At 33.8% G+C, this 26,011-nt stretch overlaps 2 protein-coding genes across 8 annotated transcripts; both read left to right on the top strand.

The window, feature by feature from the left end:
* The first annotated feature begins 1,853 nt into the window (after positions 1-1,853).
* LOC120273904 lies at positions 1,854-6,430 on the top strand. Of its 7 annotated transcripts, none has more exons than XM_039280647.1 (6): positions 1,870-1,980; positions 2,065-2,107; positions 3,900-4,306; positions 4,985-5,130; positions 5,503-5,548; positions 6,043-6,430. In XM_039280647.1, exons 3-6 carry the CDS (start codon positions 4,133-4,135, stop codon positions 6,358-6,360), a joined length of 684 nt encoding a protein of 227 aa, XP_039136581.1. In that variant the 5' UTR covers positions 1,870-1,980; positions 2,065-2,107; positions 3,900-4,132; the 3' UTR covers positions 6,361-6,430. The 7 variants fall into 7 exon arrangements, 4 of the variants coding, with proteins under 4 accessions (XP_039136582.1, XP_039136581.1, XP_039136580.1 ...); XM_039280646.1 differs by having other exon boundaries at positions 3,880-4,306; XM_039280648.1 differs by lacking the exon at positions 2,065-2,107 and having other exon boundaries at positions 1,854-1,980.
* Positions 6,431-7,323: 893 nt separating this feature from the next.
* LOC120273790 (serine/threonine-protein kinase BSK1-2-like) lies at positions 7,324-19,140 on the top strand. Its single transcript, XM_039280493.1, has 12 exons — positions 7,324-7,490; positions 7,638-7,686; positions 7,800-7,889; positions 7,976-8,120; positions 10,183-10,412; positions 14,750-15,247; positions 15,330-15,465; positions 17,602-17,735; positions 17,846-17,948; positions 18,157-18,242; positions 18,515-18,703; positions 18,923-19,140. Exons 1-12 carry the CDS (start codon positions 7,324-7,326, stop codon positions 18,965-18,967), a joined length of 1,872 nt encoding a protein of 623 aa, XP_039136427.1. The 3' UTR covers positions 18,968-19,140.
* The last annotated feature ends 6,871 nt before the right edge of the window (positions 19,141-26,011 follow it).

Genomic DNA, 26,011 nt, shown 5'->3' with positions numbered 1-26,011 from the left:
TTTTTTTTTAATCATGCACGGTATGCATGGATAGTATTGCATGCTTTTCTCATTCTTTCCCTCATTTTTTTTATAAGAGATTTTTTTATATTATTTTTTTAGTTTAAGCCCCACATAGCCAGACCATCCGAGATCCAATTCACTTGCCATTTTTCTTATTGTTATTATTATTATTTCTTCCCATGTATATTCCTTCTTGGTAGGACCCATGATTAATGCACATCATTTATTCATTCCCCAATGATAGCCCATGAGTATATATGCATGACATTATTTTTAATTCTTTTCTTTTATTTTAATCACATCAATACCAAATGAAGAGCAGGTGCTTTCAACATTAAATCACCATAAGGTATCATTACAACTTCCATGATTTTAATATATATATATATATTTTGGAGTGAGGCACGTGAGTATATATGTGCATGCATGCCTCTCATGTTTTTTTATATCATTTATTCATTTTCATGTGGGTGTGTTAATTTGAAAGGCACACCAACATGATTTTGAAAGAAACATGCACAGATCCCGAAAAATTCCATGATTATGTATGATAAATATATAGTTTAAGATGGGGCCAATATGAAAAGAACCCATTATACACTACAAGAAAAAATGCTATTTGCGACATATAAATTTGCAACACATAAAAATGTTGCATATTTGCGACACAAATTACAACAATGTACAACAAAAAAATCAATAACCTTGCAGAAAGAACCAAATTGCATTACAAAAAAACGACCATCTAAGAATGTCGCAAAATGTGTCGCAACTTTTTGGGACTTAGCATGTAATTGGTTTGCGACATAGATTGAGACACATTATTTGCAACGATCTATTCGCGTCGCAAAATATGTCACAAATTTAACAATAAAAAATTATATTATACATAAAAATAAAATATAATTTACATTAATATAATTTCCTTATTTATATTAATATAATTTCCTTATTTTGAAAAGTAAAAATATTTATATTTATGCATGAAAATAAATTTTTTGGAATAAACACAATTACCAATTTTTATATGTTGGCTCACTTTACTCTAAAATCCTTAGTGGTTTTTTTTCTCATCCTATAAATCAATTAAAAGTATACTAGAAAATCATGCAATGTGACGGTTATGTTACTTTAAAATTATTAAAATAAAAATTATATCAAGTGAAATTATTATGTTTGTTGTTCTGTGAACCCTCCATATATTTTAATTGTCCCACCAAAATAAATAAAAAATAAAAAAAAAGGAAAAACACATTGTGAAATTAATACCCAACACTGAAACAAAGATAACACTCTGAACCCTTTTCTTCACCCTATTAGCATCCAAAACAACATAATAGGCATAATCATATGGCAAGCAAAGTAGAGTTTATGATATTTAAATTCACAACCAAGATATACCAAAAGCATGAATTTGATTAAGATAAACGCATAAAAATAATAATAAAAAAATCCAGAAATTATATAACAAAATTTAAACTTCTAAAGAAGCGAAAAACAAACCACAATTTCCCCAAACTCAAAACCCTAGAAATCGAAAAATACAAACATTTACCCAAAAACACAAAAACATAAACAAAAGCTCTTCTTAACATAAAAAATGACAGAATCCTAACCCTAGAATCCAAGTCCGGCTAGAAGTCATCCATTCACCACCACCTCCGTTTATCACCGGCGCTACGCCGCAATGGCTGAATCTCCGGCGAGACACCTCACCTTCGTTGCCACCCCAAAGTCCTCCTTGAAGGGCGTGGGCTTCGGCATCGACGGCACCTTGATGGTGTCAGTCATCGACTTCCCGCCCATGTACCACACCGTGCTCGGCAAGAATGCCTATGCTTCTCTCCGCTCCGGCAACCCCACCAACAACATCGACATCCTCCACCACTTTGAGACTTGGCCTCCCACTGAGCAGCAGCGCACATACAAGATTATCACCCATTTCGTGCGCCAAGGCCTCAATCGCCTCCAAATCATGTCTGATTTTCCCTAATCTCAAGCTATTTCGATTTAGATCTGAAGCTATTTTGGAAATCAAATCTCATTGTTCCCTCTTTGAAGGTGCTTTGGAGCTTTGTGGATTTCTGGATTCAAAGAAGATTAGGTAAACCCTTTTTTATGCAATTTTAAACCATTCTAAATCAGTACTGCTTTTTTTTTTTTTGGATCATTTGCGTGATTTTTGTGGGTATTTTCAAGTGCATTGCTATTTCTGATCATAGTTCTTAATGTTGATGATGTGGTCGATCATAGAAACTATTCTTAATTATTATTTATTTTGTGTGGAATTCTTCATATAAATGTTGTTAAGATGATGTGATTATTGTTTGGGTTCATTTTTGTTGGTTTTAGAAGATTTTATGGGAAGGGCTATGGGAATGATAGATGAATAGTTTGGATGTTGATGGACATTTTACCAATGCTTATACTAGATGAATAGTTTAATTTTTGGGGGTTGTGGTCAGACTGATTTCTTGTCTCATATTATGTGTCTGCTTTAGTACTTGAAAGATGCATTTGTTTCACCATTTCATTTCTTTTTTAACCTTTGCAATGAATACTGATTTTGCATTTAATCATATTTTATTTGTTATATATGTGTATGTTCATCTCCATTGTTTAATAGAACACGAGAGTCTCGCGATCAGAGAATATCTAGTCCAGCTCACCGAAGAAGCTGCCTAACCTAGACATCATATTAGGACGATGAAATTAGCAAATGGAACACTTTGAATCCTCAAATGAATTAACACTCCTCAAGTACTTATGATCAAGTTTGACATATTAACTAATATGCCAAAGGAGAAAAATAGAAGACACATATATCTATCACCTCTGATCTCTATCTATCTCTCTTCTTCAAGTGTCTGCTGTTGTAAGGTTTGCTTTCAACATAAGAATGATGCCAACTTGTACTCCTATCCATTTGCATGCTAATTATTCTGTGAACAGAATTAATATTATTAGAAAGAGTTGACGTTACATTAAACATGAATGTGTTCTTTAGAAAAGTAGATTAGTTGATCAGAGTTCTGAAACATCCTTACATGAATATCTGAATAATTAAATTTAGTAGCTTAAATTTGGTTCAAGAATGTCTGAATAGAAATTAGGAAAATTTTGGAATGTGCATAGTTCTATACTTATATTTATCTAAATGTGTTCTTTTTCCAAAATTGGCTCTGCATTGGAAGTGAACGGAGTGAAGTTGGATGAAATGGCAAACTTGTTCCCAATATATGCATGATTTCTGTCAGCAAAATGTAATGGATCAAAGTGATCCTTGTTGATTATTATATATGATTGTCTTCTTAATTAATTTGTTCCTCCAGAGAATAATAAAATGCTTTATATAAAAAATAAAATGCTAGTGATCACAGCTGATATCTGCATGTTTATCTCAATGTCCGATGGTTTGTCTTTCTGTTTTTATCATGCATGTATCTACTAAAGGGAATAAATAATTAAAAGCCATATGCTAAAATAATCAATAGTACTCCCGGTGTTGTTTTCCATTTTCTAATTCACAGTATTGTTAATTAACAAAATATAATGTAACTGAAGTTCATAATTACTTTGTGCGATTGGTTGCCTGTCCACATTACATGTAATAAGACACTGTACGTAAAGATACAAATGATATGAGTGACCATCTTCACATGGAGAAACAACTAATCAATCTTGTCCTTTCTTTTCTGAACAAGTATCTAGTACCAATCAAATAATGCACTCCCACACACACACACATGATGCACTTGTGTGTCTATGTATATATATACCGACAACACATCTTAATATTGTGTAATTAAGAAGATTTGGAGACTGTACATGTGTGGATATATATGAAGATGAAAGCTAATTGTTGGTACTGCATAGTTTTGCTTGTTTTTCTGCAGGTGATGATGATGATGATGATGATGAACACAATGCCAATTGCTGCTCTTGCTGTTTTTGAAGAATACAATAATGCTTCTGATGTTATTGGGCGAGATGAGAATTGGCTGCTGGCATTAGCTTTAACGGTACTTTACCCAGCCATTGTTCTCCAGCCAGACCGCCAAGCTTGTGGTGGAGCAAGGGGAATGTCCTACTGTTCGTGTAACTTGCCAGCCAACCAACGACAAAGACCATGCAACACCTACTATCATTGCTCTACTTCATGAGAATCATGGCATGCCTCAGTAGGGAGATATTGACAATACAGGCAAAAGGTGACAAGGCTGCTGCAAAATTACTTCTTCTTGAATATGCGAAACTGACAACACCATTGGATGTTTCTTTGAAAAAACTTGAAAGTATTCAGGTATCAGATCGATTCATTTTTTTTTTTTTATTGATCAAACAGCTCTTCAGTATCTGAAATCTCTGTAGACAGGAGTTCGATATTTTTATTAGTAGCATGTATTTTATTTGATTATGTATAAATTGCTCAACTTATCACTAGACCCGATAGATAGATAAGCCTCGGATTTTTACAGAAACCTTCAATTTCTTGTTTTGATATTTGGGAAAGTCTAGAATTGGTCATCTGACACTGGAGAAATTAATATGCCATATCTCATTCATATATTTTCCTAGTTTTAAATGAGTTTCTAAATTAAAATACTGTCAAATAACTAGCTTGAGGAAAGGATTCCCTCCACACTCAGATTAGTAACATATATTGTCACCAAAGTAATGCGAGATGATTTGTTCAACAGGTGTAGTTGAGATCTTGATATTGATATAATCCACACGAAGAATACATTAAACATGTTTGCATTGTTTCCAAAGTAAATTGTGAAGCTGCTAATGGAAACAAATTGACTCAATAAAAACAATCATCAAGTTGATTTGCTTAACATCAAGTGTTAAAGAAAGACGTGTCTTCATGAGTTTAGCCATCATGGTTCTTCTTAACAAGTTTTCATGTTTGTTCTCAATGTTTTGGTGTATATGAAGATATCTTTATGTCTATCTCTTTTGTCATGCATGTCTACAGGTGATTGATGTACGTCTTGTGGTGGATCCATGGTCAAGAGAGTCTCGTGGCTTTGGATTTGTTACCATGGAGAGAATTGAAGATGCAAACCGTTACCTCAAGTTTCTTGATGGTTTGTGCTTGAAGGTCAGGTTATCACTGAAAAGGTAAAGCAGCATTTCAAATATCATGATTTAGTTCATTCCAATATTAAGTTGATTGAGGCGATTGATGCTTTGAGTGATTTTTGAGAGGTGTTGTTCCTTTGAAGTGTTTTTAGAAGCAGGCTAGCTGTGCGTAGCCACTCTTCATCAAACTTCAAAAGCTTTATCCTAACAATCAAATCAAAGCTGATCAAGCAAAACTAGACAATATAACCAAGGGTTGTGCAATTAACAATTTTATTTTAACTTGCATTGGTTCTATTTCAATATCATGCGGCAATGCAAGCTTCATTCAGTTTTGTGCTTTATTCTTTTGCATGTGATCAGGTTTTTAGATTGGTACCATTATCTTATTTCCCAATTTTCTCCTTTCAGGCTAGGAGGAGACATGGTCGAATACCCACTCCAAGCCGATATCTTGGTGCGAGGACCTTCCATTATAAGCACTACTTGCACAGATAATTTGTTGGTTTTATCTGGATATATATGCATGCATAGATATAAAGTTGAAGTTACTTGTGTTGGAAATTTTGGTTCTTTTCTTACTGTCAACCTCTTCTATAGTTCTGTTTGTGAACATAGATGTTATTCCACCAAGTATACTAGAACTATGTTGGTTTTCTTATTTAAATTTGAACATATGCTAATGGTGTTTGTGTTTTAAAAGCTCGACGTCGGTCTCCAAGTGCTTCGCCATATTATAGAAGCCGTTATAGATCATCAAGCTATACATGTGAACATAGATTTTCAACCATTTGCTTCAATTTTGACTGCATCACTTTTCTATATTTTATTATCCATGATCAATTATTTGTTTGTATGTCCCATATGTGCATGCAAGGGAATAGACACTATTCTTTTCTTTTTTTTTATGTTTCTTGTATCACATGGTGTTTGACTTCAATTTTTTCGTAGGGAAAATTTCTCCATCAGAAGGGTGGAATGAACATGAATATGGAGACACAATGCTCGACATTGAGAAAGTATGATTCAAAAAAAACAAACTGCTCAGCAATTTGTTGCTTCTATCCGTCCAGAGGTTATAAGCAAGCTGGAATGAAAGAGCAGAAGCAGCAGAACCAATACATCCTTTCGCTCTTACAATCTCAAGGTATTCAAGTAAATTTTGAGATAGCTCTTTGTACTTCACATGCTACTATCAGGATATTGAATAGCCTCAACCTTCAGCCCAATAGGAAAATAAGGATGTCGATGAAATTACAACAAAATTAGATATTTTTATAACTTTTTGTTATATTAGATGTTTAGACTATTATATTTTGTATTGGATTGTCTTATTAAATGTTTGGACTTATATATTTTGTATTGGTTTGTTGTATTATATGTTTGTATTATTATATTTTGTATTGAATTGTTGTTCTGGATACTTAGAAATCGAATGCTTATTTTGCAAAATATTATAGAAGTTATTGTTGAGGATTGTAAGTTTAAGTTTAAAACAGGTTTGTAAAAAATATTTAAAAAAATTATTACAAATAATCACAAACCGTGTTGCAGTTTTTTTGTTATGAATAATTAATTTGCAACATAATTTGCGACAATAAAAATGTGTCTCAAAATGTTTCAAGATTGCAACATACTTAAATGTGTTGTGCAAGATTTGTTGCAAAAACTGTCACACAGTTGCAACAAAAGTTGCGACACAAAAAGTTTTGCGACAATTAAAATATATTGCAAGTTTTGTTGCAAAAAATCTCACATTTGCAACACAATTTGCGACACACAAAATGTGTTGCAAACAATGTCGCATATTGATGTAAATTGAATTTTAAATATCATCTCAAAAGACCCATGAATTGCGATGAAATTTGACCATTTTTATTTTGTGTCGCAAATCTGCGACACATTCTTTAAAAGTGTCACAAAAATTTGCGACATCTGAAACGTGACACATTCTACTGTGTCGCAGATTATGTTGCAAATTGTGATCTGCAACACATTTTGGATTTATTGTGTCGCAAATCGCATTTTTTGTTATAGTGATAATTTATTATAACTTATTTTATTATTCAATTATTTTGCTTGGACAATGTTGGGCTGGCCTTCTTCAAACAAGGCTCTTTTGTTTTTTTTTTAAAATTTTTCCGGGAAAAATGAGAAGGCCAAACAGTGTCACAACTACATTCTTTTTTCTCTCTGTACATTCCACGTTTTAGAAGATCAACCAATGCCGGAATGGCTTCCAGTGCTTCTCCAATAATTTTTTCTGTACTCATCAATGGAAGAAAGGTAGAAAAGGATAGCGACTGCATTATGTCGAGCTCCAACCTTGATACTCTGAGCAATGAGAGCAGACCACCATTCTCGAAGATAGCAATGCGGCCAAACTCCACTTTAAAGATGTTGAGAAGTGTAGCGACTGAGTGTTCTTGAGCTGAAGGATTGGATGAAGAAAAAAAATTTTAGTAGCCAAGGGGCTGCACCAGATTGCACAGAGTAATCTTGGTTGAATAGATTGGATTTAGTTAGCAACCGGATTTCATATGCAGCTTTAGCTTTAACTTCTTCACTCGAAGAAGTCCAGATCATGTTGACGAGGTATGCAGCAGTCATTTTCATCACTATGGCGGCGGCAAAGCCACCGGGCTCCATTGTCTTGGAGACATATCTTTATTATTGTTTGGTTCATTGGTTTGGATGTCATTTTCTAGGCAAAGTTGCTCCCCCAATTTCCAGAGAGTGGAGTTAGGTACCATCATATTTGCATTAGTGAGCTTCTCGCCGATGACCGGGCAAGTGAGGTAAATAGAGTCGAGCCAACTCTTGATGGATGAACAGTTTTATGTTTGGTCAGTGAAGAGTTTTATGTTTGATATCATTGAGCAAGGATGTACTTGCGGTTGCGGCTGCGGCCACGACGACAGCAATAGTTGATAGGTGGAGGCCATCTCCTTCAAGATCTGGTCACAAAGACGAACGACTGCAATGTTGTCCTGCAGTGCAACGACGGCGGCGATTAGCAATGGCAACAGGTAATGACGTTGATGACAGAAGCAGCAGCAATAGTGTGATGATAATGGTTGTAGCTTTCTCTCTTCTTCTTGAAATCTTCATTTTTTTCCTCTTTTTTTTATCTTCAAATTCTTTGTTTCTCCTCCGTTTTTGTGGATACGTCGTCGAGAATGACCGCAGGTAACTGACAAGGATGACAGCGGCAGCTATGTTGGCGATGGCAATAGCACCTCAAGCTCATCTATCTTCATTGTCCTTTTCATGCCTTGATTTCAACATCCTCACAACATCTTCTAGTTTCTCAGGTTTCTCAATCTTTACAGCTCCAATCAAGAGCGGCATCTTTCGGCATCGGGCATACTTGACGGCATTATTCCACTCAAGCAGCCATAGCGGTGGGCAATAGACGGCATCAGGATTTTTTTTTTCTTCAGTTTTTCTTTCTTTTTTTCTTCTAATTTTTTCTTATTCTTCACGTTGACAGCACGACAATAGCAAGTGGCAGCAGCAACGGTGTCAAGAGGCAACAGACATGATTGGCGGCATTATCTCAGTCACTCAACCACGTCGGCGGCTTCCTTGATAGGCAGCAGCGACAAGCAAGCAACGTGATGACGGCAACAATGGCAGCTCAGGCGATATTTTTTTATATATATATATATATATATAAAGAGGAGAGGATTAAAGACTTTTTCTTCTTAATTCCTTCTCATTTTTTTCCTTTTTTCCTTCTTCTTCATTTTTTTTTGTTCAAGTCTTTCTCTTCTCATCTTTTTTCTTTTATTTTTTTTTCTGGCCATCTCCCCCCAGGCTCCCTTCTCCTTCGCCTTCCTCTTCAATTCTTCTCCCCTTCTTATCCTGAAGCCCTCTCTTTAACCTCCCATTAGATCACAACGGAGAGGATCATATTTCAATTTTTTTTTTTTTTGAACTTCGCCCTTCTTACCCTAATCCTGAAACCCTCTCTTTAACCTCACGTGAGATCGCAACGGAGAGGAACTGATTTCAAACTTTTTTTTAATTCAAATTTGAAATTTGAAATATTAAAATTATTTATTTATTTTATTTATTATTTTTATTACTATTATTATTTTTTTAGAATTCATTAATCCCAATTTGCCTCGGGATGTGTATTTGGTGTTTCAGGATTTGCATTTCTCAAATTGCCTCAAGATATGTATTCAGGCTATATGAAATTTAGGATCACCTCGAGATGCGCACTTGAGCTATCCTAAGATTTGAGATTGCCTTGAGATATGTATTCTCAAGATATGTTCTCAAGGGCATTTTTTTGTAATTTGTATTTATGCCTCGAGATAAATTCTCAAGGGCAATTTTGTAATTTGCATTTTATTATTTGCCTCGAGATATGTTCTCAAGGGTAATTTTGTAATTTATATTTTACCTCGAGATATGTGCTCTCGGTTGATCTTTGCGATTTAAATGTATTAGATCGCCTCAACATCTGTGCTCTCAGATGATCTTGCGATGTAAATATTTTAGATCGCCTCGAGATCTGTACTCTAAGATGATCTTATGATTTAGATATTTTAGATTGCCTCGAGATCTGTGCTCTCGGCTGATCTTATGATTTGAATATTTTAGATCGCCTCGAAATTTGTGCTCTCGGCTGATCTTATAATTTGGATGTTTTAGATCGCCTCAAGATCTGTGCTCTCGGCTGATCTTCAGATTCTAAATTTTTAGATTATCTCAAAAATGTCTTCTAGAGTTATCTTGAATATCCAAATATAATCAAATTTATTTATTTTAACCACATGTTATCCTAATTCGATTATGATTTGACTGTATGTAATTTTTAAAATTTTTGTTTGATTTGAATCAGGACATGCAATTTTTTACATGAACAGACACATTGAACATGCCTCATCACCGGAGTTTCTCGGTTCACTTATGAGTCCATCGAAACCATTGCTAGGCACACAAGTGCAAGTCTCAATGAACTTAATCTCCGAGATCAAGAACTCAACAAGAAGCTCTACAGAACTCAGGTTTCAATGAGGGTTTTTAACTTGGTGTTTTCGAGCATTGTCATTTGTTGTGCTGCTGTTGCATGTCCAGTTGCCACCATTGCTGTAGAACTATTGCTTCAGAGATTTGATGCTCTTTGGGATGAATTAATGAGGATGAATCCATGCAAAGAAAAGAAAAAGGTTCTTCAAACCATTTATTTCTTGAATCATTCTAAGGCTGGAGTAATTAAGAATGCTGTCCATGGTCTCAAGGTTTTTGTGGCTGAGCACAAGGACTTAGAGGGGGTGGAGAAGGCTGTGCATGCTGCACTTGCTCAGGTCAGAGTTGGCTGAGCTTGAACTTTTGGAATTCCCACAAACGCTCATATTGAATGAAGGGTGTGAGGACAGTGCTGTAATAAATTAGATATAATTGCAATAAATATTTTCATGATTTGAATAAATATTTGCACCATCTTCACATTAATATGCAAAGGAGGGTAACTCTTTTCGTTGGCGAATGAGAGGTTAGGGATGAACTGCCCGTCACACTATTGATAGAGAAGAAAAGCTTATCTATTTCAAATAAATAAATAAATACTAAATATTTACAAAATAAAATTATATATATAATATTACTTTATATTTTAAATTTAAGTAATATTGAAAGTATTTTAATTTTTAATTATTATAATTAAGATATTCTCGTAAGGTAATGCTACGCTTACCCAACAAGGTTCCCAAATAACTCATTTTGACCAACAACTAAGTAGTTTATTGGTAGCCGAGTTCCCATTCGAATCCTTTACAAGTGGTGAGAGTTCGAATAATGGGTGAGGGCACATTTCTAGAAGTGTGAGTAGTGGTTATGTGCTTGTGATCCCAGTGTCCAAGTGTGCGTAGGCCCTGGCCCCACTTACTTTGTTGAGGCTTGTGCACACCGGTACTTTTTTTAGCGGCCTAATCACTCATCTTAGCTTAAAAAAAAAAAAAAGTTCATTTTGAAGGTTTCCAAACCAGCTCAAGCATGTGTTGCCCATGTAATGATCCCAAAAGGTAAGAACACTTTCTCATCCCAGGTTCTGTGTCAACCTTAACCTCAATGTTCATAACATCTTCATCAATCCCTGCTTTGATTTCTAGTACTAAATGTTTCTCACCATCCTATATATCGACCACTGTGATTGATCTTCTAAGTACTACTTAGAAGCACTATCCTTCACCACTTTCAAGGGCAACCCAAGGGTAAAGCGAGTGAAGCAATTACTTTAGGCCCCTAATTTTGAAGTCCTCATACTGGCTTCTATTCTTGAGACGAAAGATTTTTTTGAAAACCTTATCATTGTAACTATAATAAATTGGTATTTAAAATTTTTGTTAACACCTATTAAAGACCTCAATGTCTAAACCTTAAAGTTTTTTATGTACTTATCGATGTAATTAATTATAATAATAATTTGTTATAAGAAATTGATATTTAAAATTTTTAATTTAATATTTATTATGGACCTCATAGGCTGATACTATGTTTAAACTTTATCATCGTAATATAATAATTATTCGTTTTTTATATTTAAAAATTTAATTTAACAATCAATCAATCATATATCTTTTATCATCTTAAACCTTTTATGAGTTATTCTATTAGCATTTAAAATAATTAATAAATATCTTATATCAGTTTTGTTAGAAAAATCAAAACAATAATTTTTATTAAATAATTAGCAACCCTATTTTTATTAAATAATTTTTATTGAATAAAACCACCTCCTTTCATAAAACTACTATTGCCGTAAGCAAATGGTAGTTCTATTAATTTTATGCAAAAAAAGGCTAAGGGATTTGACACCTTTCTTAAAAGTGCGGTTAAGGATTTGGGTTGTAAAACAAAAAGGAATAAAATAAAAAAGATTTAAAAAATAGAATAAATATAGATGCAACCATTTTAATGCCTAAAAGTGGTTAAGAGATAAATGTTTTTAATACTAAAATAACAAAAAGGAGATGGCTCTTTCGGGTAGAGATTAGACCAAAGCTGCTTAAACAAAATTTGATCAAACTTGATCAATTGTATCAATGATTGGTTAGTTTGGTAGTCTTATCCAGTTATCCCAAGCTGAAAAGGAAAACCATATAAAATAAACTATTTTTGATGGTGAGTGGGGAAATTAAAATAATTATTAAAAATATAATTATTCTACTCTAACTAAATGTTTTAACAATTCAAAAGAAAATCTCTCCAATATCCCTTATATGTCCAGATTGGTCCATTAAAATAACTGAACTTCAACCTAAAAGGTGATATATGTAGCACATCTTAATATACAATCAAAATATTTTAATAATCTGATTATCACTAAAATAAGTGTCTATCTAAATTACGGTGGTAATGTGTAATTTTGTTTTTCAATTATATCCCCCACTCATTTAATCTAATTTCCTTATTATACTCATTATCAAAACCCTAGTTTTTATTTTCCCACATTATTTTTGATATTATAATTTAATTATTTATTTAACAAAATACTTTAAATTAAGTTTTTTAAAATTTTATATGTATGGGTATTTTGTTAAATACAAAGGTACTTTAAAAAAAATAATTTTTGATATTATATTTTAATTATGTATTTATCTAGATACTTTAATTTATTTTTTTAAAAAAATTTATATGTAGGGGTATTTTCATAAATACAAAGATATTTTAAAAAATTGTGTAGAAAATCATTTTTTGATATTATAATTAAATTATTTATTTATGTAAATATTTCAAATTATTTTTTTAAAAATTTTATATGTAGCGGCATTTTGGTAAATATAAAAGTATTTTAAAAAAATTGTGAAAAAATAATTTTTGATATTATAAATTAATTATTTATTTATCTAAATACTTTAAATGAAATTTTTTAAAATCTTATATGTAATTGTATTTTGGGTAAATTTGACATATTACTTAGGTGATTACCATGGCTAACCAAACATGATAATGAAAGATTACCAGTAATATAAATTCTCAACTAACATGGTAATCTTACATGACCACAATATTTCTATGCATATAACATTCCCGACCTTATTACCACGGTAATCTCATTGTGGTAATTATTAGGTTCCGTTTAGTTCGTGGTAATGACACCATATAATGAGATTACCATGGTAATATGGTGAGAATATTATATGGTTGGAAATATTTGTAGTAATTTGATATAACCATGGTTGGGAACTCTTATTCTTGGGAATAGTTCATTACTAAGTTATAAGATTACTACATGCTTGGTAATCCAAGATAGACACAAAATTTGGTGGTAATAGGATTACCAACTTTATTGGTAATGTTCGCATATTACTAATGTGATATTACCATCTAGATTATCACCGGTGCAATACCAAATATGGTAATATTTTCATATTACCATGTAATAAGTGGTATTCTTTCTACATTATCGCGAACCAAACGACCCCTTATTGTGAATAAAGGGTGAGCAAAATCGGGTATCTGATCCGATTTTTAAAACCGGATCGGATACCCGGTTTTTTGGATAAGCAAAACTCCGGTTTAAACCGGGTACCAAAAATCGGATGCCGGGTTTAAACCGAATATCCGGATCCGAATTTAAGTTTTATTTACTCGATGAATTTGATTTTATATAACAACATTACATTTAAAAAACAAATATGAAAAATTTACAACTTATAAGAGCATTGAATTCTTATATTATTTTCCCCACAACAAAAGTCATAACAAAAAATTTTATCAATCAGGGGGAGGGGGTGATGGCCGTTGGGGACGTGGGGCAAGATTTGGAATTTTTTCTTTTTACTTTTAACCCCTGTAAAATTGAAATTTATTATATATATATATAACTATATAACTCTTGAAATTGTTAGATTAGGCGTTTGGATATATATATATATATATATATATATACTTTTAGCCCTTGTAAAATTTAAATTTATTAATATATATATAACACTTAAATAGTTTAGATGAGTGATTTGAATTTTTTTTCTTTGCGAACCAAACGGCCTCTTATTGTGAATAAGGGGTGAGCAAAATCGGCCCCTTAATAAAATTTGAAAAATTGTTCAAAACATCCCTCACAGTAGTTGACTTTAACCCCCTTTTACCGTGAGTTCTGGTTCTGCCACTGGTCGTGGTTGGACTGAGGAGAGGCTATGGTTGGGCTAGGAACGTCAGAAAATTAAAATGTGACGAATATGAAAACATTGATTTTTATTTAAGCCCGGGCTGAACTAAATTTCTGGGTCCGCCACTGGTTTCTCCCAAATAACACTAGAGTAGAAATTTCACCATAAATTTACTTGCACCACTGACCCACTACTATTCAAATGATTAATTAATTATTTTTGTTTTTGAAAAAAAATAAATAAATCAGGTTTTATTAAAAAAAAATGGGGTGCAACAATAATACAAAGAATAAAAACAAAACAGTCATTAAGTATGAGAAGTGGAAATCAACGAACACAAAAAGACACTAACAAACGAAAGAAGGACTAACACAAATTAGCACATAACATAAAAGGAAAAAAAACACCTCGTAACATTCTCCACGTTAACCAAAACTAGGAGCAGCTCATAATAGAATTATGTGATGTTACTAGACTAATATGGAGTATCATATTTTGAAAATTAAATAATTAAAACTTCATCATTAAAGAAGTTGGCTGGAAACAGTATAAAAGGATGTACTGAACAAACAAGAACAGTGATCATCTTCTCCGCGCGCTCCAAACATCATTCACCACCACAATCATTCCCTTTTCCCAACCCACCGCCATTGATGGGTTGCTGCTTTACCACCGCCCACCAACCGCAGAACCCCGACTCCGACAACGACGAGCACCACCACGACGCCCCAGACACCAATGTCAACCCGGCCGAAGACACCGATGTCAACCCCGCCGAGGTGATGGCCCTCTCAGAAGACGGATGGAACATCATCACCGAACAACATCAAGAGGGAACAGCGCCATTCCGCCAGTACACTCTTCACGAGCTAATGGCTGCGACGGATGGATTCTCCGGCCAGAACTTTGTCTCAAAAGGCGGCGGTGAAATCCCGAACAACACTTACAGGGGCCGCCTTCCTGGGGGCCAGCGAATCGCCGTCAAGAGGTTTACCTTGTTGGCCTGGCCTGATGAAGCGCAGTTCAGGGTTTGTTCTTGTTTAATTAGTCCAATTGTTTCTTGTTGTGATTGTTGGTGAGATGTATGTTTGGAATGGGGGTGTTTTGTAGGAGATGGCGATTAGAGGGGGAAGGTTGAGACATCGGAGGCTTGTGAACTTGATTGGGTACTACTGCGATGCTGATGAGAGGCTTCTTGTGGCGGAGTTCATGCCCAATGTTTCACTCGCCACTCATCTTTCCAACTGTATGCTTTGTTCTCTTCTCTCCCTCGTATACTTGCTAGCTTCTTGATTTTGGTTCTGTGCTGATTCTTTGCTATTACTTAATGTGATTCTTGGTTCTGTGTTGATTTTTTGCTATTTCTTTATGTAATTTTGGTTATGTGTTGATTCTTTGCTATTTCTTATTGTGATTTTTGGTTCTTTGTTGATTCTTAATTTTCTATTTCTGAATGTGATTTGAATCAATTGAATGGAGTCTAGGATTCTTTTTTAGTAGATTCTTGGTTATTTCTTGATGTCATATGATTGAATGGAATTTAGAGTGATCACTGTTTGATGCTCTGGGCTTGAATTGGTATGCACAAATTTGGCTGTTTTTTTAATTTAGTTTTTGTTAATGCTAGCAAAATTCATGAGATTTAACTCTTGGAGCAATTTGTAATCTCATTCAATAATTATGTATTTAAGACTTGTAATTAAACCAGCGTTTATACTTTATATAGAGTGATTAGAGACTAAAATAAATTAGTGTTTGGATGTGTTTATAATAATAACTTGAGCTATAAACCCAGATTTTTCTCCGTCTTGAAAAAGAAAGTGTCACCTCTATTGAATTCACAACAGCATCAATTCAGCAAACATATTGAAGTCTTAATTTGTCAGCACCCTTCTTTTCGGAGGAACATTAGTGGGGCTTGATTGAATTTTTTTTTTTTTTGAATAAAGTGGATAAACCACTAATTTATTAAGAAGAAGGAAACAGAGGAGTACAGTAGAAAAGGTCGCGAACAAGAAAAGTCTAAAATAAAATAACAAACTGAAATCCTCACCAGGGATGAGGAAAACAGTGAGCAAAATCAAGACAGGAAAAAAGATAAAATGAGACAAGCTGGGACGACGAAGTCAACCGTCTGGAGACACAGGCCTGCCCAGCAATAAGGATAGGAGGACTACTCCTGATCAGCAGTGTGCACCGATTCAGTCAAGCTGGGACGGCTTGATTGAATTTGTTTCCAATTTTGCACTGCCATGATAAGGTTAGGGTTAAAAAATATATCTTTCCAAGGGCATCTCTTTGAGAGTGTCCAAAGTGGCACAGAAAACAGGATGGGATAGCTGTCCAAGAAGCTTGGTGCTTTTTCTGGATACATGGGTCATTAGATAGCTCCTGTAATTTCCTTCATTGGAAAGGACTTTCAAGTGAAGACAAGTCCATCTGGTTTACACAGAGAATTAATGGCATTACAGCCCCCCTTCACTTTTTCTGCTGCTTGAAAGGGTTTGGTGTAATAGTATGCTTTGCAAATCTCTTTATTCTTAAATTATACCCCGCTTTCATTATGTAACATTGTAAAATAAGATTTTTCTGCAACAACCATTTGCAATTTTTTGAAAGAAGATCGTACTTGCGTCTCCTTAAGCTGATGAAATTAATCTTGACCTTTGGTACACACAATTTCCTTTTTGGTGATGATGCTACCCAGTTTAGCCCTGTATTTGCCATGATGTTCTCAGTTTTAGCCACAGTTTTCATCATAGACTTTTGAATGATACCCAAATTTGATAATTTTGATAAAGGAAATTTGAAAATCAAGAATCCCCCCATTTTCTCTCATCATAAATCACCTCCCTAATGTGTTTTTGTTCTTCCATACATCTTCCCACTAAATACTTCTCTACTGTACATTTAGCTCTATGGTAAGCTGCTCCAAGCTCTTCCTTGTTTGTCAGCCCTCAGCATGTCTGATGTTTTAATAGAATATTTTCAACAAGCTTCCAGCTTGTTTGGGAAATCAAACTCAAGGAGCAACATGTGAGAAATGATGCCATGTATTTCTAAAAAATGGGTGTCAATTATTTTCACTCTATCTCTAGAAGCTTTTAAAACCCCTGTAAGGACATATAGCTCATCATATCTTGCTTACAATTAGACTTGCTTTGGTGTGATGAGGATGTCGATGGTATATCTTTTTTCTTGTTGTGCTATCAATTTCATTTGAGTTTTCATATATTTACATGTGCTTCTTTGTGTTGATTGATTTTATTTCTTGAGAATGATAACAAGTTCCATAAGCATCTAAGCATCTTGTACAAATTTTTCATGTATCTTCATTCTATCATGTTTTAAGATGTTAAATAATTTCCAATTATTTCTGCAGCTAGAAATAGGAACAAGGAGTGGTCTATGCGCTTAAGAGTTGCATACTATATAGCAGAAGCCTTGGAATATTGCATCAATGAAGCACGAACTCTATATTTTGAACTAAATCCAAATAAAGTTCTTTTTGATGAGGTCATATTAGTTATTATTTTTAAAAGAAATAGATCTTTAGATAATACTAATGAAACTGATTAATAAAGCTAGCAACCTTAGATGTTTTTGTTCTTTTGTTCTTTTTGTAGGTCGGCAGTCCTTGCCTTTCTTGTTTCGGTCTTGCGAAAAATCACAGGAAAAGTAGATGCTACCGCACTAACATTTCTTACATGCCTCCAGAGTGCGTAGTGGGTATTGACCTATCATTGCTTAAAATTCATTTGTTGTAGTTGGCAGGCATATTTGACCATGTTATAGTTGTCTACATGCGCTCTGATTCTCTTTTAGTAAAGAAAATATTATTAACTAGTTGGTTTTGTATTTTAATTAAAGGTATTAGCCAAATAATTGTGTGAACCATTCCTACAAAAAAAGAAAAAAATTGTTTTTCTTTTTGTAGGAATGGTCACTCCTGAAAGCATGATATACAGCTTTGGCATTATTCTACAAGATCTACTTAGCGGAAAGCAAATTCCGCGAGATGAGGTAATTGAGCTTTTATACATGCCATATATCTCATATAATATTAATTTCTGCTTCTTTTCTTCTACTGATTCTCTTTTAGATAGATTTTTTTCAATTTTAATTAAGCATAGGATTAAGAGAATCAGGAGACAGTGCAATTCACTTCTCTAGTAGCCAAAAGCATTATAACTATGCACACCCAAATTTTCTTTTGCATTTCTGGACTTGTATTCAAAGTATATGTTATCTATTTGTTATAATCATGTTTCATGTTTCATGTTTCATGTTTCCAGGCACTAGAGCTGGTATTGGGTAAAAAAATCTGTATCATTCTAGATTCTCGTTTGTATGTTGAATATTCCATTGAAGAGGCAACTGTTTTGATGAAACTTGCTTATCAATGTTTGGAACATAATCCTACGGACCGACCCACTATAGGAGATGTTATTGCAACCCTTGCACAAGTTCAAAACAATGCTGGGGTGAGCAACTCCTATATATGTTTCCAGTGTGGCTTGTGTTTAATAATGCATTTCTTATCAAGCATATTGTAAGCTTGCAGTTTTTAAATAACTTCAGCAAGGGCCATATGTGCTGTGATATTTATTCTATCATCTCTTGGAAATTAAGCCAATCTCATAACCTTCCCAATTTTGTCCTGAAATTAGTGACATTTGATGCTTTCTTCACATTCTATGCAGGGACCATCTAATGCAATCCCAGGGACTGAGGGGCAAGATGCATAAAACCTTACTTTTTCTTAGCAGTCCAGAGCAAGACACACTTGACCGTTCTCCACACAAGCTGTACAAACATCACTTTTCCACATTTGCCAAAACCAAATATTGGAGTGAACTTTTGCATCAGAAACACCTATTCCTTACTCATTGATTTGTTGGTGTACATAGATAAGTGTGAATATTCTTTGTTGGCGTATATAGATAAGTGTGAATATATATGAATATTAAATTTCTGAGCTACTACATGCATGTCTTTGGTTTTCCTACATGGAGTTCAGATTTGCCATCAATGAACAGACTCATGAATCAACGGTCTCCTTTTCTATGAGAATTAAGTTGAGCTAGTTTGTGAAGGATGTCCATGTTGTTGAGGACTGAAGATGAATTTCTCACAAAAGTCACAGCTCAATATTACTCTTCTTTAGTTCATAGGTAATATTACAACATAAGAGAAAACTCTGGTCAACTCCGCCGGACTTTTACAATTTAATACACACACAGAAAACAAGACCAACTAGACATAACATTCTCTTTATATTTAAAAGACAACTTGATAATTCATTAGTGCAAGTCAAATCTCTTCATTTTTTTTAAGATAAGATGTTAGGCCGCTAAGAAAGACGGGTGTGCACGAGCCTTGTCGGAACAAGTGGGGTGAGGCCCTGAGTACGTGGGCAGTGGAACCATCCATAGACAATCACTTCTCACACTCCCAAAAATGTATCTTTACTCGTGATTCAAACTCTACTACTTGTGAAAAACTCTAACAAAACCCAAATACATAGATCACTTGGTACTTCAAAAGCCTCATTTTCCACCGAACTTCCTAATTAGTCCACCAACACTACATCATAAAGGGTTTTTAGCGGCGTTTTATTCGCAATGTTTTCCAAAAATGCTGCAAACTTTAGGGTTTTGACGCTGTTTTTGCCGAAACTCCAGTAAATTTGAACTTTAGCCCGCGTTTTGAAAAACACCGCAAATGGCTCAACACGATCTTCGCTAGGAGTGAGCAAAACCGGGTGCCCGATCTAATTTTTAAAACCGGATCGGGTACCAAGTTTTCTGATCGACAAAAACTCGACCCGTATCCGACTGGTTTAAACAGGATACCAAAAATTGGGTTCCTGATTTATACCAAATCGAGTATCAGATATCCGAATCCAAATTTAAGTTTCATTAACTTCTTCGAATTGTTTTATATAACAATATTACATAAAAAAACAAATGTGAAAAACTTATTACTTACAAATAGGATTAAAATCCTATTCTTCACACAACGAAAATTGCAACAAAAATAATAAAGAGTTTTCTCAATTTTGGACATTAAAAAAATCAAATATCTTTTGCAACATCAAGCGTCTCTTCAATAATGATCATAGACAAGAGATCCGACTTGCCGACAATGATGAATGAGAAAGGACAGGGATGGAGGCTAGAGAGAAGATGTGGGGTGATGGCCAAGGGGGGTAGGAGTTTTTGAGCCGAGGTTTTTTAATTTTTTTCTTTTTTTACTTTTGACCCTGTAGAATTAAAATTTATTAATAAATATATATAAATATAAGTATATAACTCTTTAAATTATTAGATTTGGGGTTTTGATTTTTTACATTTAGTCCTTGTAAAATTTAAATTTATTAATATATATATTTAAAGGGTTTAGATGAGGGATTTGAATTTTTTTTATTTTTTTATTTACTTTTAATCCTTGTAAAAACCGGATCGAATTTGGGTATCCGGTTTTTAATTTCTCCCGACCCGGATCCAATCGTGTTTTTCTTTTAAAGATTCGGATAGGGTACCCGACCCTTTTTTTTTTATCGGGTACCCAAAAAATTCGGGTTAAAAAATCGGATATTGGATCGGACCTTAATCATCGCTGGCATTTATGTTGGCATTTTTTGAAAATGCTATTACCATATTTGGCGGCATTTTAAAATACCATGAAAGACCAAAATAAATACCGCTAAAGATCTATTTTGGTGTTGTGCAAGCACTTCTCCACTATCCTTGCTTTTCCACCTTGGCAAACACGCTGGCCCAATCAGTCAATGGCCATCAGGTTCAACACATGTGAGTGGCAGTGATAGTCTAAGACGCTGAGTACCACCTTTCTCTATAAGTTCACTCACCTCAGCATCTACTACAACAGTAATTGCCATTGAATAGTCCTTCTGGGTAGGCATTTACATGGTTTAAATTAACTGTACTTTAGATAAATACTTGCGCACTAATTTACTTGTCCATTTTAATAAATTCACATAGATTAAAAAAATCAGTTAGAGTTAGTTGATAATTTAAAATTGATAAAAAATTAAATTAATTTTTCAAGATTATCTTTATTTAATAAAAAGTGTAGTTGAACATGATTTATTAGAAGTTGGAGAAGTACATTAAATTAAATATGAATGGTAAATTTGGATAAAAATATTAAATACTTCCTAAATATTCTAAATGTTTATTTAATGAAATCCATTTATGTTGCCTTACTTAAACCAAATCTTTCCACCATTTACCTCACTACATGAGTAACGTGCATGAAATCATTTGAAGCTCCTATTGTAACATTCTCGTCTAACAAAATCACTTCTTCCGCAACCCTGGAAGAGAGGCAAACACATTGATATAATATATTAATACACGAGCGAAAGATCAAATCAAGATTTCCTTAAATTTCTTTCTTGGAGACTTACCGCCCACCCAGAGCAATTTCTTTAGGTAGCTCTTGCTATATCGGCCAGACTCTAACGTCTACTCAATTGCTAGGAGCAAAGAATATCAGGCTGCCAACTTGACCTACTGAAATATTAATGGAGATTTTGGCAACATGTTTGTATTCAAGCATCAAAACACCCACAGGGGAATGTCATGTCTTTGCATGGATGTTGACTTTGTGAAAAATTGCTAGTAGGAAACTGGTTCACCGGAGGTATTATATATGCAAAACTTTGATGAATGTCGGCGATGAGAAAAAAAGCTTCATTTCATGTCTTTTCTTCCAGCATTGTTAAAAAAATTATCATTAAATACATTTTTTTCATTCAATTAAATATGACAAAAATTTAAAAATCATTAGAGAATAAATATTTTGAGACATGTATAGTTGTTAAAATATGTCACAAATTAATATTTTATAATGTACCAAATAATACAACTTGAAACTGTTACAAAATGAAAAACAATAAAATAAATGAAGATTGACACTAGGTGATAAGCACCCCCATTTAAGGTTAATAGTCAGGGATGTGCACTGACGTGGTGTAGAGCACATCCGCAAACTAAACAACATCATGCCCTCACCTTGTGTAGATTTTGATTTCAGGTCTCACCGAAACTAGAATTTTACGCAAAGTGAGCCCAATACCAATAGGCCATGAGATTGTTGATATAGATGAAAATTCTCAATATATATATATATATATATGAAGAAAGATCATTTGAGGACGTCCATAGAGACATCGCTTAGATTTGAAAAAGTAAGACTGAGAGTAAAGATGAGAGAGATAGACACATATTGGTGCATGAACAGTGGCAGAGCATGGTGGCAAGCTGATTAGGGTTGTTCTGGTGTCCTTCAGTTGTTATTTAAGTTTTTTTTATTTGCAACTGTAGGTCTAGTAGAAATGGGTTCTCACAAGCATAGTAACATTGTTCAATAAACAGTACACAACCGTTGGATTTCAATCTAACTGTCTCCATCAATGTTCATAAAATCTACATAGAAGATTGATCCTCTATACGTATATATTGTTAGAATTGTCAAGGACGAAACATCCTTTTCATTGATTTGTTTATTTGAAGAAATGACGATGGCCTTCCATTCCCACATGGTACACCGTCCATATATGAAGCATATTTCGTTGAAAGGTCCAAAGTTCCGTCAGCAAAAATTTCAGTTAAACGGATAAGCGTATTGACTAAATTGAACTCTTACACATATTTTAGAATATATTATAATTCATAACGTAAACAATGGCTTAGTATGTAATTTATATGCAATTTTTATTTCAATATATTTTTATTTAATTATTTATAGTATTATATTTGGTGACAACCAATAATTGTTTTTAACTAATAGGCGACAAACGCGTCCCATTTAAGGGATTGTCAAAGGGATAGACAGATAGGGAGGTGCACTAGTTACGATAGCTTATAAATATCCTAGAAAAATTCCTTTATCTTGCAATTTTCAGGGGTGTAGCATTGAAGAGCAAAATTTACAAATATAAAGTAATAGATAGTTTATTTGTTAAAAAAATACTATTAATTTAAATAAAAATTTAAATAAAAAATATCAAATAGATTTTATCTAGAAATTAGTAAAATCTTAAATTCAAATAATATATTGAACAATAAATAAAAGTCGGAATACCCTATTTAGTCCCTTTAATATAGTCAATTTGCCTTTTTGGTCCCTCTAATGTGATTTGTCCCTAGGAAGTCCCTGTATTTTAATTTTTGAAAAAAATGTAAGTCCTAATAAGGACTTCATAGGGACAAATTATATTAGAGAGAGTAATTTATATTTCCCAAAAATTAAAATACAGGGGCCTCCTAAGGACAAATCATATTAGAGGGACCAAAGGGGCAGATTGACTATATTAGAGGGACTAAATAAGGTATTCTACCTAAATAAAACTTATGTTGTTTGAGTAGAGGATGTATGATAATTGATAAATGGCAAAAGGAGTGACAAATTAGTATATTGATTGTTGAGATCTCCATGTATTTTGTTTTTCTTATTATTTTTATTTTTAAATTTTTGATTGAATGAGCTGTTTAACTTATAACCTGAGATGTATATTGTATAAAAACTCTATCATAAATTAAAGGGCTAAATAATTATCTCTTTGTAATAAGTCAAACACACTGGTAGTCTATATACCCTGCCACACCTTCTACCTCAACAATCATATAATGCTGCCATATTGTGAATAGTTGTTGGAATTGAAATAATTAAGGGGAGTGGATTAAGTATCACTATATATAGTCAACCCTAAATTATCTAAAGGTAAGAATATACATAAACAAATGTGAATGATCCCTATCACATTCATGCAAATACAAATACATTCAATGTACATTCAGTTGTGAGAAATAAAATAAGCACTAATAGATGCAAGAAATAAAATAGATTACATGCAAATACATTTAGTTGTGAGAATTAAATTCATTCAATGTACATATGCAAGTATAATAAACACACTTGCAGCTTCAATCAACCAAATGACAAATTAACTATCACATTCATAAATAATTTAAACCAAGCTAAAACAGAGATGTACATGCAACATATTAAACTAAGATCATCCAAACCACCAAACGAAGGTAAATTAACATTGGCAGAGAAACTAACCCAAACAACAAGCACAGTTAATAGCAAACGTACTCAAAGTAATTCAATTAAACTACAATAGCAAATAAATTCAGTTGTAAAATATTAAACTAAGATCATCCAAGCTTCATAAATAATTTAAACCAAACCAAACCAGACATAAAGATGATCTTCAATGCTACAAGTTACATGTAAAATATTAAACTAAGATCATCTAAACCACCAAATGAAGGTAAACTTAAAATTAACGGACAGAACAACTCAAGCAAACATAAACAAGTGTATCAATTAAACCAAAACAGAAGAAGAAACAAATTAAATCACATGGTAATTTTAGTCATCGTCACATGTTTCATAAGAACTGGAAATAATTGCATCCATTTCAAGCATGTAGTACAACTTAGGTTTAAGAAAACAAAATAAGAAAACAAAGAATATAAATAAAAAGACCACCAAGTGTTGAGAGAAAACCACTTACAGCATTAGGGTACTTCATTCCCTTCCCGTCATATTTCCCAGCTAACAGACATCTTCTACCTCCTCAGTGTCAATGGCTTCATCAGCTTGCTCTAGGGTTTAATTATACTTACTCTTGTCGGATTGAAGAACAGAGAATGAGCAGATGGAGAGCATGAAGAAGATCCACCTTTTCCTCCCGCTTTCTCTCGGTTTAGGGAGCAAGAGCTTGAAGTAGAGCAACCTTTTTGTCCTTCTATCTCTCAGTTCAAGATGAAGAAGCTGAAGAAGAGACACCTTTACCATCCCTCTATCTCTTTGTCCCAAAAAAAGGATTTTACGACATGTGTTCTCCTTCATTACATGTGGATAAAGGCCAGCATAGTATCTTTGACGTGGCAAACTTGGATGACATGGCAATGCCAATTGGGTGTGCCAGCGTGTAAATCAGATGCTGAGTAAGGTATTCCCGCGCCACATTATCATAAACTAGTCAGAATATTTCGGGTAACCAGCTGATGAAACAAAATAGATGATTAGATACCATTTTGATTCAAATAAAATTTTGGACCCAAAATGAAAATTGGGTATAGTTTGGGTACCTCTCAAAAAATTTACTCAACATAGAAGTGGCAACCACTATGCTATACACATTCAACAGACTCATAGTCAGGGTTTTTCGCTCCTTCACTGATTATTCTCTTGATTCCATCTCCGAGAAAGCTGGTGCAACCTCAGTAAGCTCCGTCTCCGAGCTTGAAACCTTGATGACAACCTTGAAAATGCTAGAGTTTTTGCTCGGATGTCCAACTTCATCTTCTTAATGTTTGTTATCAGTGTTGCTACTATTGTTTCTCCGCTTGGGGTAATCCTTGTTAGAGCTTGGCTTCAGAACATTGATCCACTGTGGAACTACACAATGGAGAACCCAATTAAAGAAAAACAAAAGCATGTTGAAACTATGCTTTTTATTACTCTTTCAGCCATCGTTAAGGTCAGAGAGATCAAAGACCTCATCCAAACTCTAGCGATCATGGTAGCAGAGCTCAAGGACGATGGAGTTATTCTGAGGCATTTCTCTAAAGTGGAGAAGGTTGTGGATGATGTACTCAAGGAAGTGAAGTTGGTAGCATTGGAGTTTGCATGAGGTTCCCTGAAATAAGTTTGAGTAATTCAAAATTTTGGTAACTTTATTTTAGCTTATCCATGGATTTAGTTCTTAATTGTTGGGTATGTGGACCCTTGATTGTGTGATACCC

This window comes from Dioscorea cayenensis, chromosome 12 (assembly GCF_009730915.1).
Source record: "Dioscorea cayenensis subsp. rotundata cultivar TDr96_F1 chromosome 12, TDr96_F1_v2_PseudoChromosome.rev07_lg8_w22 25.fasta, whole genome shotgun sequence".
Lineage (NCBI taxonomy): Eukaryota > Viridiplantae > Streptophyta > Magnoliopsida > Dioscoreales > Dioscoreaceae > Dioscorea > Dioscorea cayenensis.
Note: the sequence above shows the minus strand (reverse complement) of the source record. Positions and strands in the feature narration are given on the sequence as shown.